This window comes from Rhinolophus sinicus, chromosome 5 (genome assembly GCF_057876585.1).
Source record: "Rhinolophus sinicus isolate RSI-liver-muscle chromosome 5, RSI-T2T, whole genome shotgun sequence".
In the NCBI taxonomy this organism is placed as follows: Eukaryota; Metazoa; Chordata; class Mammalia; order Chiroptera; family Rhinolophidae; genus Rhinolophus; species Rhinolophus sinicus.
Window position 1 is genome coordinate 31780873 of NC_142505.1, and position 15493 is coordinate 31796365.

General features: G+C 43.7%; 1 protein-coding gene across 6 annotated transcripts in view; it reads right to left on the reverse strand.

Annotated features, from left to right (window-relative positions):
• Positions 1-1331: 1331 nt before the first annotated feature.
• The window catches only part of CPNE4 (copine 4), a 410233-nt gene continuing 396071 nt past the window's right edge, over positions 1332-15493 (reverse strand). For all 6 annotated transcript variants that reach the window (XM_019725940.3, XM_019725942.3, XM_019725945.3 and 3 more), the window contains exons 12-16: positions 14986-15040; positions 13093-13144; positions 10825-10958; positions 7371-7607; positions 1332-1561 (exon numbers count right to left, since the gene is read on the reverse strand). In XM_019725940.3, the coding sequence (XP_019581499.1) occupies positions 1427-1561; positions 7371-7607; positions 10825-10958; positions 13093-13144; positions 14986-15040 (613 nt within the window). In that variant the 3' untranslated portion in view covers positions 1332-1426. The remainder of the gene's footprint in view (positions 1562-7370; positions 7608-10824; positions 10959-13092; positions 13145-14985; positions 15041-15493) is intronic.

Genomic DNA, 15493 nt, shown 5'->3' on the forward strand with positions numbered 1-15493 from the left:
CAACAAGAAACAGAACTATTTTGCCCTGTGATCTATTTCCCCATCCCTCTGACCAAAAAGTAAGTTCCATCTCATGCCTCTTATGCCTGCAAACACTTGTCAATTTCTCTGTGAGAAGATTGTACACATGAAACATTCATTCTTCCCATTCAAGACTGGCCAGTTTATATTGAAACAAAACACTTCCACCTAAAACAATGATTCCAGGCATTTCTTCTGGTAGAGTTTGCTCTCGGGAGTGATAAAAAGAGGCAGAAGCCCCACATTAAGCTTAAAAATCAACGTGGTGGGCCACAGTTCTGGAGAGCCACACTGCACGGCCATTGGCCATGGACGTCTCCACTGTTGTGGTTCTGAAGACTTTTGGAGGTCCTTCCTAGGGATTGACAGCCACATGGAACCATTCATGCAAGGTGTGAGATGCCTCCTGTAAGAAGTGAGGGGCCAGCCAGGAAGAGCAGTACCTTGTCTGTTTAAGGGAGAGGTGTGACTATAAAGCAGTGAGACTGATTTGGGATGTGTAGCTTCTGGAATCAGTCTCATTACTTTCTATCCCCACCTTGGAGGCAGGCAGGACCTTTGTGCTACTGGCTGGGAGGAGGTGCCATTCTCAAGCGGACTACGTGCTGCCCTGTTTTGGACGGTCTCTATGATTACACCCTAATGTCTAGAACCTCCGTGCTCTTAGTGTGGTCTGAGGAATGCTTTGGCATCACCTGGGACCTTGTCAGAGCTGCAGAATCTCGGTCCCATGCAGACCTATTGCATCACAGTCTGAATTTTAATAAGATCCTCAGGTGATTTGTGTACACAGTAAAGTATGAGAGGTGCTGGGCTAAGTGCCCCAGACCCAAGTCAAGAAGACTACCTCTAGGTGGATACACCTCTTCTTCAGTAGAGAGACCATCCTCAGCAGGGATGAATTATAGATAACAACTGCAAAAACAGTGTGGGTGGGTTTTTAAAATTTTTTTATTTTAAACATGCAAAATACAGTCCATGCATCTGCCATTTTGAAAAGTCTCTCATCCTGCAGCAGATAAAACCAAATATGTTTGGCTATCAACATTCAATAAATGTTTCAAAATGCTTTACAGTGTAAAGATAATAAGAAATTTAGCAAAATTTCAACAAACCTGTATAAAAAATGGATACAGATACCATTTTATTTCAAGGCGACATGCTGTAAAGAGTATAATTATTTGTGTTTCTTTGTAAAAAGTCTTTAACAATACAAGGGCTTAACAGATCCAGGCCTTAGGGCTACACATGCAAAAAATTGTCAGTTAGTTAAAAATCACCAAAACGTGCTATTTTTAAATGTGTATGTGTTTTTGTTTTGTTTTGTTTTTTAAGTACTGGAGTAGTAGAAGTATTAAATATTAGCAGGAATAGTATTTCAGAACTCTGTAAAAGTGTGTGGAATTCACGGTGCTAGTGTCCTGGAAGACTCATACATTTCTGATGAGCATTTCGGCTTAATCCCTTTGCCGTTGTAATAGTCCACGACTTGGTTTGGGACTTCAGCCAACACGCTCTTTGCCAGGGCAGCTGGAGATGCCTGCAGGGAAGAAGAAATCACCGTGACTTTGGCACTTGGCCAAAGGAATCTGATCAAGAATCAGCCTAAAAGACTTGAGTCCCATTCTGAGCAGTTAATCTCATTCATTCATTCATTCATTCATTCATTCATTCATTCATTCATTATTTCTTGAGGTTTTGCTCCAAGCAAGAGTTGTCAGATCGTTGGAAAATGAGCCATTAATTTTCTAATTAGATTTTTTCATGCCTGTCTCAAAATACAAAACTATTCACATCTGAATATAGGTGAAAGTTGGATGGCAGAATGAATTGTCTGGCAGTTCTGTTTCTGATTTACATTCAATTCCAGACACTTTTGTTCAAGGCACTATGGGTCTATCGGGTCTATGATTCTTGCTATTAGAGAAGTTATAATCCTGTGAGAGAAATCTGGTGTATCCAAGATAAATCTTGCTATGAGGTAGAACATGCTACATGCTACAGACCAGCAGCATCACATCACATGGGAGCTTATTAGAAAAGCGGAATATTAGACCTATCCCAGAGCTACTGAATGGGAATTTGCATTTTAACTCAATGCCCGTGTGAGTCCTATGCATATGAAATTTGAGAAGCACTGCTCGAGTCACGAAAACTATGTGACCAGACCACAGAAAATAGACACTAAATCATCTGGGAGGAAATCAGAGCAGGCTTCCAAGAGGAGGTGACATTTAAGTTGGGTACGTTTCAAAATGTAGAGAAGGAGGGGACTGGCATTTGATCATTCTAGGGACAGTGAGTCATCTGATGGGACTGCAGTGTGTGTGTGTGTGTGTGTGCACACTGGGGATGCAGGATTGGTGGGACATTCAGTTGGAAAATGAACTTGAGGCCAGGTGATGGAGGGTCTAGAATACCACCATGCTAATTAATGAGGCATTTATTCTATCAGCATTATGGCCCCCCTGTATGATCTGAGGCCGAGGAAGGTGGAGGCTGATATTCTGCAGGGACTCCAGAGTCATGCACAGCTGACTTCTGGCTCTGGTATTCAGTACTAATAGCTCAACACCTGGGAAAGCAAAATTGCCCAACCCTCATTATGAGCCTCATTATAAATACTGAACAGTTTGAAACCTTGAAATAGACTGAGCGGTTAACAAGTGTTTGAGATTCCTTAGGAGAGATCCCGAAGGAAAGAGGGTGGACTAAATGCCAGATGACTTGGTTTCTAGCTCTTTCCTTTCTATGTGGCTTGTCACTCGGCCATTCAACTTTGCTAAGTCCTGGTGTTCTCAAAGACAAAATAGGAAAGAAGAATTCACTGCATCTCACAGAGTTTTTAGGAGGCTGAAATAAGAAACACAGCTTAACGCTCTGAAAACACTGTGAGGAGTTATTCTAAAGCGATCCTTCATATTCTGAAGATGTGATAGCATATTGGACATGGGGCATCCACAAATGCTCTTTTATATTATAAATCACTGCTCAGGGTTGGGTACACATAGGTCATGATCCACGTGTACAATGGGGTAGATACAAAAATCATTCCCATCCCTTTCATCTGGCCATCTCTCATATAAAGATTAGACAGCCAAATACTTGATTTCCCAGCCACTCTTGCATCTAGGGATGTTCATGTGACCCAATTTGATCCTTTGAGACATAAGTGGAAGTTTCCTGGAGGATGCTTCTTAGAAAGTTTTTCTTTGCTGGTTAAAGGCGACAGACATGGCTGGCTCTGTTTTCCTTTCCTCTTCCTCTTTTCCTTGGACTAGACTATGATTCCTGGAGCTGTGGCAACCATTTCATCATTTTGCGGGATTAGCAAAGGGAATCACCACGTGATGACCCCGACATGATTGAATCACTGAAAAAAATAAATGTCAGCAGCCTCCAGACCCTAACGTTTAGCTACGTGAGAAAAATATATTTGTACCTATGTGATCCAGGGTTTCTCAATTTGGCATTCTTGCTATTGAGGGTTAGATAAATTTTTGTGTGGGGGACTGTCCTGTGCAAACAACCTGTGTAGGTTGTTTACCAAAATCCCAGGCCTCTACCCACTAGCTTCAAGTTAGGCACTCCACAACTCTCCCCATCAAAAATGTTTCCAGACATTGCCAAATGTCTCCTGGGAAGCAAAGTCACCTTTGGTTAAGAACCACTCATGTAATGAATGGATGGATTTGCTGTTATTTGGAGACAAAAACTTTCCTAAGGAGTGATGCCAAGTAGAACATGCTGTAATGATGGAAATATTCTATATCTGTGCTGTCCAATAGGGTAGCCACCAGACACATGTAGTTAACGAACCCTTGAAATGTGGCTAGTGCAACTGATAATCTGAATTTTTTATTTTATCTAATTTTAATACATTTAAATTTAAAAAGCTGCATGTGGCTATTTGCTACTACACCGGACAGCACAATTTCTAAGTAATTCTCCCACCCCTTTGCATACCTGTGCTGGTGTTTCTGGTGAGCAAATAGGGCTTGGAGGGCATTAATTGGTTAGGAAAAGGCCAAAATTGTGAAATCAGCTGGTAAGAAAGGATGTATTTATTAACCACCTACAGGGATCAGGCACTGTGTTAATCCTTATATAGACATCATCTTTAATCTTCCAATGTGTATGTCATCATTTGTCTTATTGTACAGATGAAAGTCTGTGGCACAGAGAGGTTAATTAACTTTCCCAGAGTCACACAGCCCAGAGCCTGTGCCCTGTCCATTTCAAAGCTCTGCTATCATGCAGACCAGAAAAGAGAGACGATTCATGGGTTATGGGCTTATATGCAATGTATCAGTTCCTCACCTTTCATTTTATTTATGGCTTATTGAATTCAGTGTAGATTAGTCTGGATAATGAAATGGTTTTCAAAATCTAATTTGAAGTCCATGAAGATCAGGTGGATGATATGCTCCTGGTGTTCTGCTTTAGTAGTCCAGAGAGCAGCTGGAGACCGTGTAGCAGACAGATGGTGAGCGGGGGCCACTTCCTGGCCCTGATAAGGGCACTTCCCTGTTGCTGATGCCCCCCTTACCAAGGTTCTGTCCTTATAGCTCAAGCTGTAAGTCTTTCCTCATGGCTACTTCTTTCTGCTCTGAAGTCCTATAGCAACATCTCAGCCCTTTTCAACCATCCACAGATTGCTCAGTATAGGATTTTTCTGCTGACACCTATGTCCCAACTGTGCAATTGTCCAGTAAATTCCTTGAAGCCTGGACCCATGGCTTTATCATCTCGCTGTGGTCCCACTGCTAGCACATGACTTGAACACAGTAGGCACTCCATGAGTGTTTGAGGAAGAGGAGGTCTGGGGGAGAGGTTGGAAGCTTGCATGGCTCAGTGGCATTATCTTAGCACACAGATGTGTGTGTATGTGAGTGTGTGTTCGAGTGTGTATGTATGCATGTATGTGCAGTGTGTGTGTGTGTGTGTGTGTGTGTGTGTGTGTATAGAGGGCAGGGAAAGCGTGGTTTGGAGGAAGTGCATGGATCTCCTAGGGAGTGAGCTCTCTGACCTCTCTTCACTCAGGCAACGTTATGAGTGGTGGTCAGTGATTGCGGTGGCAACTTCTGTCTGGCTGACAAAATGGGCAGGACATGAACATCTGGAAGAACACCCCTCTTCCCACATTGGACATCAGGCAAGTAGGTAGCTTCATTGATGAACACAACTGCAGTGTGTTCAGCCTGCCCTAGCACATCCTTCCATGTAGGGACACTACTCGCTGTCCACGTGCAGCCTCTTGAGGACTTGGTGAGCCTCTTTCATCTAATGAGTGCTTTCATTTGGAAACCTCCTCCTTGGGCAAGTGGAAGATGGGCTATGGTGGCAAGTCACCACTCGTCCATGCTCACTGCCCCCCTCATAGGGGGGGCTGGGTGCTGCTGCTCTTACTTGGAACTCCCTTTGCACTCAGCTCGGTAGTCAAGAATTAATTGGTGCTCTTTTAATGATTCTAATTACACTGCAGCCATCCTTAAGAGGAAAACTGTAATTGTGTGGTGGTAGTTATGAGCAAGACCTCATCATTCAAGGAGCCCCGGAACAGGAACCTCCCTACAAGGTCCTGGCGGGTCATGAGCTCTTGGGTTCAGTGGAGGCCACTGAGCTTGTGATTTACTTGAATGCTGGCTTGAAAGCCTGTCCCAAGTAGGCAGCAGAACAAATGGTAATTTATGAGAAGCACAGGCCAAAGGCTCTCATTCCGGGGGGACTTACCTATGTAAACAATGACCCATCCATCCTTCTACCCCCTCTACTTACCTTACCCAGTGTAGCTGGGGTCCCAGCCAGGACCCAAATTGGGTTTCTGATGTGCCTGGACATACCTGATAAACTGGCTAGGACAATGTCAGGGATTCATTTGAATGAGGGTTTTTGGCTTGAGGAGAAAAGCTTTTCCAAAAAAGCATCAGGAGGGAAAGCTCAGAGTGGATGGCATACTGATTGTCCCCTCCTCTCCAGGACCCTAAATAACCAACCTCAGGCCTGAGGACTGAGGGGCTTCAGTAGAAGCAAAAGATGTTTCCAGCAGGGACCCTTGAGACGTGGGGACAGAGACTTCACTGCATTAATGGTCCAGGTGACAGAGCGTCACTGCAGTGTAGAAAGCAGAGGATTTCCAGAGGGACTGCAGAGTTGCTTCAAGGCACCAAGGATTCTGGAGATTCCCTCCTGTGGGGGCAGCTCAAGTTCAGTTACCAGCCACTGGGAGTGGTATTGTTGGCACCACTAGAGGCGCAGAGGGCAGGCTGCAGTGGGAGCAGGGGCTGGGGGTTGCTCTGCTCTTTGCAAGGGGCACGGAACAAAAGATCACAGAGGACTGTCTGTGACATCCCACGTTACCCACAGGGACCTCCAGACACATCTTGGGGAGGCTCCGAACGGTTCTTCAGGGTCACCATCAGCCCTGAGGGAGCCTTTGTATAAATCAGAGACGGTGTCCCTCTGGGCAACTGCCGTCCCATAGGTGCAGGGTGCTGTCAAAAATTTAAAGGTGGCTGTTCCTCTGTGGAGTTAATAATTATCCAAAAAAAAATTTGTTACTGAGTACTTCCTGATGTCACACTGGAGCATTGTCTAACGTGCCTGCTTTGGGGTCATCAGGGAATATAACACTGCTGGACTTACTATTTATTAATGATTAGAGCCCAAGGCTATTAAGCTAGATGTTAACTTATAGAAAACTGAGAAGATTTCTGTCCAGTGGAGAAGGTAATCCAAAGTCTACTTATTTTTTTAACCCTTTTGGTCATTAACCAGTTTTGAATCAGCCTTAGCAAACTTCCTCCAGCATTTTCCCCACCCACCATAATCTACTATTTTATATCCTCCTTTGAACTAGCTTTGTCATCTTACTGACTCCCTCCTTAACGAGTTAAATCAATCTTTGATGCTGCTTACTATGTATGTATAGAGGATTTAAGTTTCTATCAGTTTGAAAATATAGTTTGCCAAGGCAAACATGGGCCTCTGCCAGGGCCCATAGCTTGATACGCAGAACCCAGGCTGAATTTCAACTTCTTCTGGCCACATTGGCCAGGCACCCTCAGGCAGGGAACAACTTGCCCACCTGTACATGGCAGCCTGAGGGCACTAGAGATGGGTACAAGTGCCAGTGAAATGTTGGCTACCGTAGTTGGCATGACTTCTCATCCATAATTCAACCTACATTTTTATCTCCAATGAGTCAAGCTCTGCATATTCTGTGTGTAAGATGGCCTTGTCTAGGCAGGGAAAGCTGGTGCTGCCTCACTACAAACTGCTGGAAACATGGAGAGAGTGAGCTGGTTTTGGTTCTGCTCGCCCATGAGCAGCCCCCGAGATATGCGTACGTGTTTGAAGTTCCTGAAGGGCACGAACTGGACAATGTCTCGAAGGACAGGCTCTCCTTTGGGCGACCTCAGAATCCCATCATCGCCATCCAGCATCTGCATGTCACTGAAGTCAGCATTGCCCACGCCCACGATGATGACAGACATGGGGAGGTGGGAGGCGTGGACGATGGCCTCCCGGGTGTCGGCCATGTCTGTGATGACGCCGTCGGTCAGGATCAACAGGATGAAGTATTGCTGCGATCAACCGGATGCCAGGTGACGATGGGGACAGAGAAATGGGGGAGACAAAGACAATAGGTTATGCACCAGGGCGGCTCCAGTAAACACTGACGACAGCAATAGTGGCGACACACGTTTTTTGAGTGCCTGTGCAGACAGCCCTAAAGACGTAAGGTAATGATGAACGGGGCTTAAAGGCAGGCACAGTGATTGCAGGCTAACTCTAAGAATCACCTTAGTGACAGTGACGAAGCGCGGTGTGGTAGACAGCCACAGAGAGGAGTTGGGAGGATGGGCTTCAAAGCCTCATTCTCTGAGATCCTGGGAAGACCCCTGAACTCCTGTGAGTCTCAGCTTCATCTCTCAAATGAGGGGTGGACTAGATCGTTTGTATGGTCTTTTTCAATTTGGAGATTTTTAAGAGCTTAAAGCTGCACTGCCCACTACAATAGCCACCAGCTCCATGGGACTGCTAAGCCCTTGCAATGAAAGAACTGAATTTTTCATTTTATTTCATTTTAATGAATTTAACTTTAAAAATGGATATCCCATTCCGTTATTCGAAGCTTTTTAAGTACGTTTGAACAACTCACCTACGCCAATCTATTTTCTCAACTATCAATTTATAAAGTCTAAATAAAGATCAAGTATTTGTGATGATAATTTAGCATCCGAATTAAGATGATGTAAGTATAAAATAGACACTGGATTTTGAAGACTTAGTACCATGTTTCCCCGAAAATAAGACCTAGCCGTACCATCAGCTCTCAAGTGTCTTTTGGGGCAAAAATTTATAGAAGACCCAGTAAAAAAACACTTCTGAGAAGAGGTCCATGGACTTCCCCAGCTGTGAACAAAAAAGGTTAAGAACCCCGGATCTGAAGAGATTCTCCGAATTTTACAATGTGATCCAGGTTTAATGTAGCTAGAGGTAATAGGCTGCAGACTGTTGGATTAAAACGCTGATGGAAATTTCCAATTAAGCTGGCAGTAACAGTTGCTTCCAAAGCCAGGCTAGGAAAATGCTCACGGATGCATTATAGTCTTTGAATGTATGTGAGGTCCTATTTAGATAAGGAGAGGACTTTTTTTTTTTTTTTCTCCTGTCTAGAAGAGGTCTACAAAATTGAGGAGACAATCCTACAGCCAGAGACTCCCGGGTACAACTTGCCTAATATGTTCAAGTTTAGGACCCTTCACAATCAGTAATGAGTGACAAGGGGTCCTGGACCACATTGTTCAAAGAACAGGAGAAACCTCTGGGGAAAAGGATCATTGCTCCTCGCCTATAGGGGTCATTTATTGGGGGATATTGGATTCGATGCCTCCTGTACTGTTTCCTGACCTGCCCTTACAGAGCAGACCACCTGTCCTTGGGGGAGTGAATGATAGCTCAAAACTCATGCTACGTAGCTTAAATCAGGCCTGAATCCAGACCTACGGCAGCCCTGTTCTCATTTTAATCTTGTAGGTCCTGGTACCTCAGAGGGGCTGAGGTGATTTCTGTTTTCAATCTGGGTTCCAGGGAGCCTGGGGTATGCCTTGGGTGCTGTTGGGGATAAAGGGAGTAACAGAGAACAGACAAATTTGGACCACATCTCTTAGCCCAGATTTAGCAAGAACACTCTGTTTTCTTAAAATCTATTGTATATGTTGGTTTTCTGAGCAAGTTTGTATCATTTGAAGAATTTGAGTTTAAAGTTCTGATGATAAAAATGTTAAAAAACACAATGAAATATTGATTCTGTCCAACCCTTACCCCCAAATCTTGCATCTGGGAGGATTCAAATTTGGTCCAAGTCCTCTGTGGGTTTGGCAAGATGGAGATACTGTTGACTTTGACAGGTATAGTTTTCAGAGGAATGTTGGGGAGGAAAGTCTGACTGACATGGTTGGAGAAACCAATGGGAAGAGCGATGGAGACAGTGAGTATATGCAACTCTTTCACTGAATTTTGCTCTAAAGCAGGGGTGTCCAAACTGCGGCCCGTGGGCCAACGGTGGCCCGTGATCCATTTTTAATTGGCCCGCAGCAAATTCCAAAAATATATTTAGTTTACTTAAATAAACCAGGTGAGGCAAGACGTACTTCACCTCGAGTGAGTGGCCCGGATGTCTGTGTATTTTACCGCATATGGCCCTTGGTGAAAACCGTTGAAAAAAGTTTGGACACCCCTGCTCTAAAGGAAAGTAAAATAAGGGACGGTAGCTAAAGGCTACAGGGGTGTCAAGAGACAGATTTTTAACTTAAACAGAAGATATTATAGGATGCTTTATTTGCTAGAGGGAATGAGTCTTCAATAGAAAGGGAAAAGATAGATAAGGAGAGAGAGGGAATATAGCTGCTGGGTCAATGTCTTTGGATAATTGAGAGGGGATGTGCTCTAGTACATAAGAGAAGAGGCAGGCATTACCTATGAGCATTATTCTCCATCTATTCTAACAGGAGGAAGGCTGAGAACATAGGTACAGCACAAGTACCCGTGCACAAGATGAGGTGATGTAAGAAGATGAGGGAGTAGTTATTTTCTTTATGCTAATGCAATACCTAGGAACCCAGGATAAAGTCAGAAAAAAATTCGGACAATAATAGTCCACTAAATCTGAAAAAAAGTCATAAAGCTTAAAAAGAAATATATTGATATAATTACAAATGATACATAGAAGTTATTATGATAATATATTTAACTCTAAGATATTAGGGAAAGCAACGAATTCCATTTGGCCTTGCAGCCTTGGTTTGCATTTTTAAGAACACCACGAAGAGAATATAAAAGAAGTCTTTGCTATGATGTTTTGTGTTGCTGCACCTGACCACTAGAGGGTAGTATCATTCATTGTTTTACTTCTGTTTTGCATCACCTCCATCTGCAGTATGGGTACACTGGAAAACAAGTTTATTTTTGGACAGTTTTTTGTTTCTTCTCAGAAACATAATATGGGCATGAGATATATTGCAGTGAATATAGTACCTTCCATTGTTGAGTGTCTCCTCTGTGGCAAGCACCTGAGATGTGTCATCTTTAAGCCTCACAGTAACCCCTCAGTGATGGGTATGATTAACCTTATTTTTCAGATGAGCAGACTGAGGATAGGGGAAGGTCAGGTCACTTGTCCAAACTCACACAAGTAGACATGCTGGAATTTATCATCAGAGTGGGATGGGTACTGTGGCCAATATCCAGGTGGGAGAGGGAAACTTCCCATTAGCAGGCGAACTGCCCCCTCCTTACCGATGCCTCCTTGGTGTTAGTCTCCTCTGATGCTGACTTGGCAACCTTCTGAATGATGGGGGCAATGTTGGTGGGACCATAGAGTTGGAGCTTAGGAAGGCAGCTCTGATAGGCTTCCACCACACCTTGAATTCCTAAGGTGACATTGGCCAAGATCAATGGACCCCTCCAATATATTTGTCATCAAACATAGTACACATAGATAAAGCATTAAATTCCCCCAAAGAGTCCTCATCAACATCACATTTATGTTTGTATGATAAGAAAAAAAAAATACTGTCTGGCTCTAAGGGCTGTACTCTCAGCCACTAGCCAAGCAAGTCAGCTTTAATGCTCCTTTAGTTTTCATACCGCTTTGTTGCCTCTACTGTAGTATACACCACCCCGGGCCACCAATAGAAGTCAAGGGCAGGGTAAAGTCCTGTGGGCAAGAATCGTGACTTGCTCCTTTAAAGATCTTGAGGCAGGATGGACACATCCAGGCTGCTCACCGAGTGTGTGCTGGAGGAGCAAAATGGCTGCCATATCCTCTGCTGAGGATTGTAGGGCAGATGAGTGACGTTCAGCACCATGGTCTAGCTCTCATGAAAGGGGGCTTCCATCCTGAGGCCACATAAGCCAAGGAAGTAGTAAAGGGTGGGACTCTGCTGTCAGAGCAGCCCTGACTGTGTAGCTTCTCCTAGAATTTTATGAGCCTTGATTGCACATTTTAGGTTATAATCATGATCTCACAATAAGAGTCCCACGACTAATGATTTTGATTCAAATGGCTTCTCTTAGTGTCTATGCCCAAGTTACCTCTTGCCTTCTACTGCTTCAGGTCCTCCTCCTCTCCCTTTCTTTCCTGAAACAGCACACTGGTCCTGTTTCTGGCCAGAGGGATCCACACAAGTACCCCCTGAGATGATTCTCCATCCTCAACATGCATTGCAGACCAGCTCTTGGGTACTTTGGATGAGCAAGTTCTGTCGGCTCTATCCTTATACACATGCTTCCAACGTCACTGAAAAGGCTGCACCCTCTTTGCCCTGTCCCAAAGCCTGCCACTCTAAAGACAGATGTCATATCATTACACAGCGTGGCTCTGAAGTTAAGTGACACTGAACAGAAGCTCTTTTTTCTGTTTTGGCTCTTGAGTTTTTGCCTAAGATAAGCAAGTTGGATTTCTCTTTCAAAAGTATCGGGCCGATGAATTCTAAGAGTTTGAAACAGGTGAACACCGGGTATGTATTTCATTCTGCTTTGGTGAAAAAAAATTCTTATAGTTTAAGAATGGGGGTGGTTAGGGATGAGTGAAGTCTAAACCGTAATAAAGTCTAAACCGTAAGGGATCATGAGAGGGAATAATGGCAGAATGGAGATCGGGTCTCAGAGGTTATTATGCACAGACCCAATGATATTGATGTCATATTCTTGGACATTAAGTGACAAATTGGTGAAAGAAACTGCTGAATGCTTTACACACCCTACTGGTTCTCAACTAACCCTGGTTCAGCCCCCTTCCTCCTTGACAAGAAGGAGAGACAGATGGACATGTCTACCTACCCCACTGTAAAAAGGCCTTACAATCTTCATAGCAACAGACATACTTGGCTCTGTTTGCTATTTAGAAAGCAGGAAAAATAATTCTAGGATAAAATTTATCATCATAGTTATCATCACCATTATTTTGTGGAATTGTATTGGGGGAACTTCTAGCTGGAAATCATGGCACACAGACCAAAGCCTTTGAAAAGGCTTTTTCTGGCACAAAACCAGGAAATTTCTTGTTTGAAGTCACTGAGGCCGTATCCTTTGCCAACATCCTGAAAGTGTCACATGATTTCCATCTCCTCCCCTTACACCCCCACTTATACCTTCACAGAGAGGAAGTTGTAAAAAATAAATAGTTGGTGAAAACTTGGAAAGCAGAAAGAAGAATATCATCAGTGCCCATCAGGCAAACTTCCCCCCATGGTTTTTTGGCCAGAGGAATCCAGAATTGGAATCAACATTCCTTTGTTTTTTCTTTTTCTTTTTTAATTTTTTTGGGTAAGCTCAAGACCTCTTTTGCAATCTGTCTTTTCCAGCTCTTATTTTTCTGCTCTGTCACTATGGCTCTGTGAGGCCTTTGGAGGAGCTTGGTATTTTTGGATCCAGACAGCCTGCTTCTCTGCTGTGGACAATCATAATATACTGATACACTGCATCCGAGAAGAGAAACTAAGATGGGAAAGGTGCAAACTGAAGCGCTGTGAGACGCTGATTTTCTTTTACATTGTGATTTACCTGCACATTCCGGGTTGTCTTCATTAAAGTTGATTGCGAAGTCATGAGAGACCTAGACACAAATTAAAATTTAAAAAAGGAAGAACAGAGAATTACAATTTTAAATCCAGTAAGGAGGCACTAGGGTTTAAGAGTTTGCAAACAAATGCCCATTACATTCATTATGTGTTAAGCAGCAGGAACGCTTTTCAGCCGTCACACAATCCATCTGAGATGGAGGCTGAATTCTAAGTTTCCTGTGGAGTTGAGGTGACAGGAAATTTTTCTAGAATCAGATAAATGCTGGCAGGAGGGGAGAATAATGACTATGTAAAAAACATCTGAGAAAAGAGTTCAGAAAAATGTAACCCCAAATAGCTTCCATAAAGAAGTAGCCACAGACTGAAGGCTTAGATTTGGCTGAGCTCTATTTGGATCCAGTGATACAAAAATGATGACTGATCACCATGTCTGCTCAACGTGGTGATGGTTATAACAGCTCCAGCTGAGCTGTTGACGTTTAAGGCTCATTCTAACATAGTACGTGGAGTTACAGGACAGCAGGATTTTCACATATGTTCAGGTAAGATTGACTGTACTCTACTTTTGGAAAAGTCATAAAGTAATATATCTTGCAATTTTCCACCACGGATTCCTCTACCTGGCAGGACCTCTCACAAGGTCAAATCACATGTTTACTTCTTTCTTTCTAAAATCTGATAAAACAAGAGGGGTGTCCTGGCATCTGGACATTAGTGGATCATTTGGGATTTTACAGAGACTTCCATCTCAAAGGTTCTTTCCAATCCCTGACTCTGCTGGGGGCTAGAAAATAGGTCACTGTGTGAAAAGTCCCCTCTTTTCTTAGCGGGAGGTCAGAGCAGATGCCAGTTGATGCCTCGCCCATATCCCTGGCCCTTAGCACTTCTAGGCAAGTCAGCTGACTTCCTACTGTCTTACCTGCTTTATTTACCTGTAGTTTTCCTTGGGCCTCCAGAGCCTGCTTTGCCTTCCCAAGTGACAGGCTAAAAGTGTTGGGGAATTAATGTCCCTTGGGAGCAGCTCTTCCTCAGTGGCTGACAGGAGATGGAGTATCAATACCCCCAACTCTCATATCCCTGGGGGTCTGTGTGTGTCCATGTTATCTCCCAGGGTCCCCAGCAGGATTAAGCTCCACTGTCCACAGTGGTAACTGACTTGTTAGGATACCATGTGTTGACTTCCTCCCACTTCCCCATTCTTTATTGAGGTTTCCTCCCCCTCTCAAATAAACGACTTGCATCTAAATCCTTGTCTCCAAGTCTATTTCCAGGAGAGCGCAAACTAAGACAGAGGTGCCTGTGGCTCATTTTCAAGGTAAACTCTGAGATTTTATCCTAAATAAATAAATTGTGGTGACCTCATTAACTTGCTGGGGATACCTGAGCTACTGAGACCATCAGTGCCTGTCTAGGGCAGAGGGCAAATCAGGCATGGAAAAGGGGCATTTGAGTGGTTTTGGGGAGAACAGAGTGAGGCGATGTGAGGGAAGCAGAAAGAATAAGTTAGCTGACAGGCAGGGCAGAGCCAAGGGATCCGGGGAGCATGAGGGCTTCAGAAAACAGCAAGAAGGATAAGTTATGCCAGAGGGGACCAGGCAGATGTCATAGATGAGAAGAGGATGGCCTGGAACAAGGTGTCTTCAGTCCTGCTGGGCCAGGCTGAGACCAGAAGACCGCTAAATATGGAACACTAAACAATGCAGCTCTTCATTTAGACCTTTCAGAAGACCCCTCCAGAATACCAGGAGACTAGGCTGCAGCAAAAGACAGGCTCTGAGGACTTTATCTATATCAAGGGCCCCAAAGAGTGAGACTCCTGTGAAGGAAACCCAAGTTATTCTTTGGCAACAGCACAGCATATCTACTCACTCACCGTGTACTCTGGGGGTATCCTGGCACCAAAGCCAAAGGCTGGGAACATTTTGTCACTGAAATTAAAAAAACAACAACAAAAAACGTTGCTTCATTTATCATCTAATGAGGAAGAAAAACATGAACCTGCATTACCTCACGAGGTGTGCTGACTCATGCTTCTTAATTATCTGCGGTAATAGGGGATAGCAATAGCCTGGCTAATTAAAATCAAGAAATAATCCCCAGAGTTCATACAGTCATTAATCTGCAACTCCTTCCCTTAACTGTTTGCTAGATTTGATACCAAGGAATTAAATGGCCTCAGGACTGCCTCACCTCCCCCACCCTAATATTGTGTCTTTTGAAAAATGACCATGAATTAAGGTAACTCTTATGGTTGATTGTGTTAGGATCTTTCATATATATTATCTTTTAAAATCCTTGTGGGGAGAGATTATTATTCCCATTTTACAAGTGGGAAAATGCTTTGGGAGGTCAAATGACTTGTCCAAGATCATGCTGCTAGT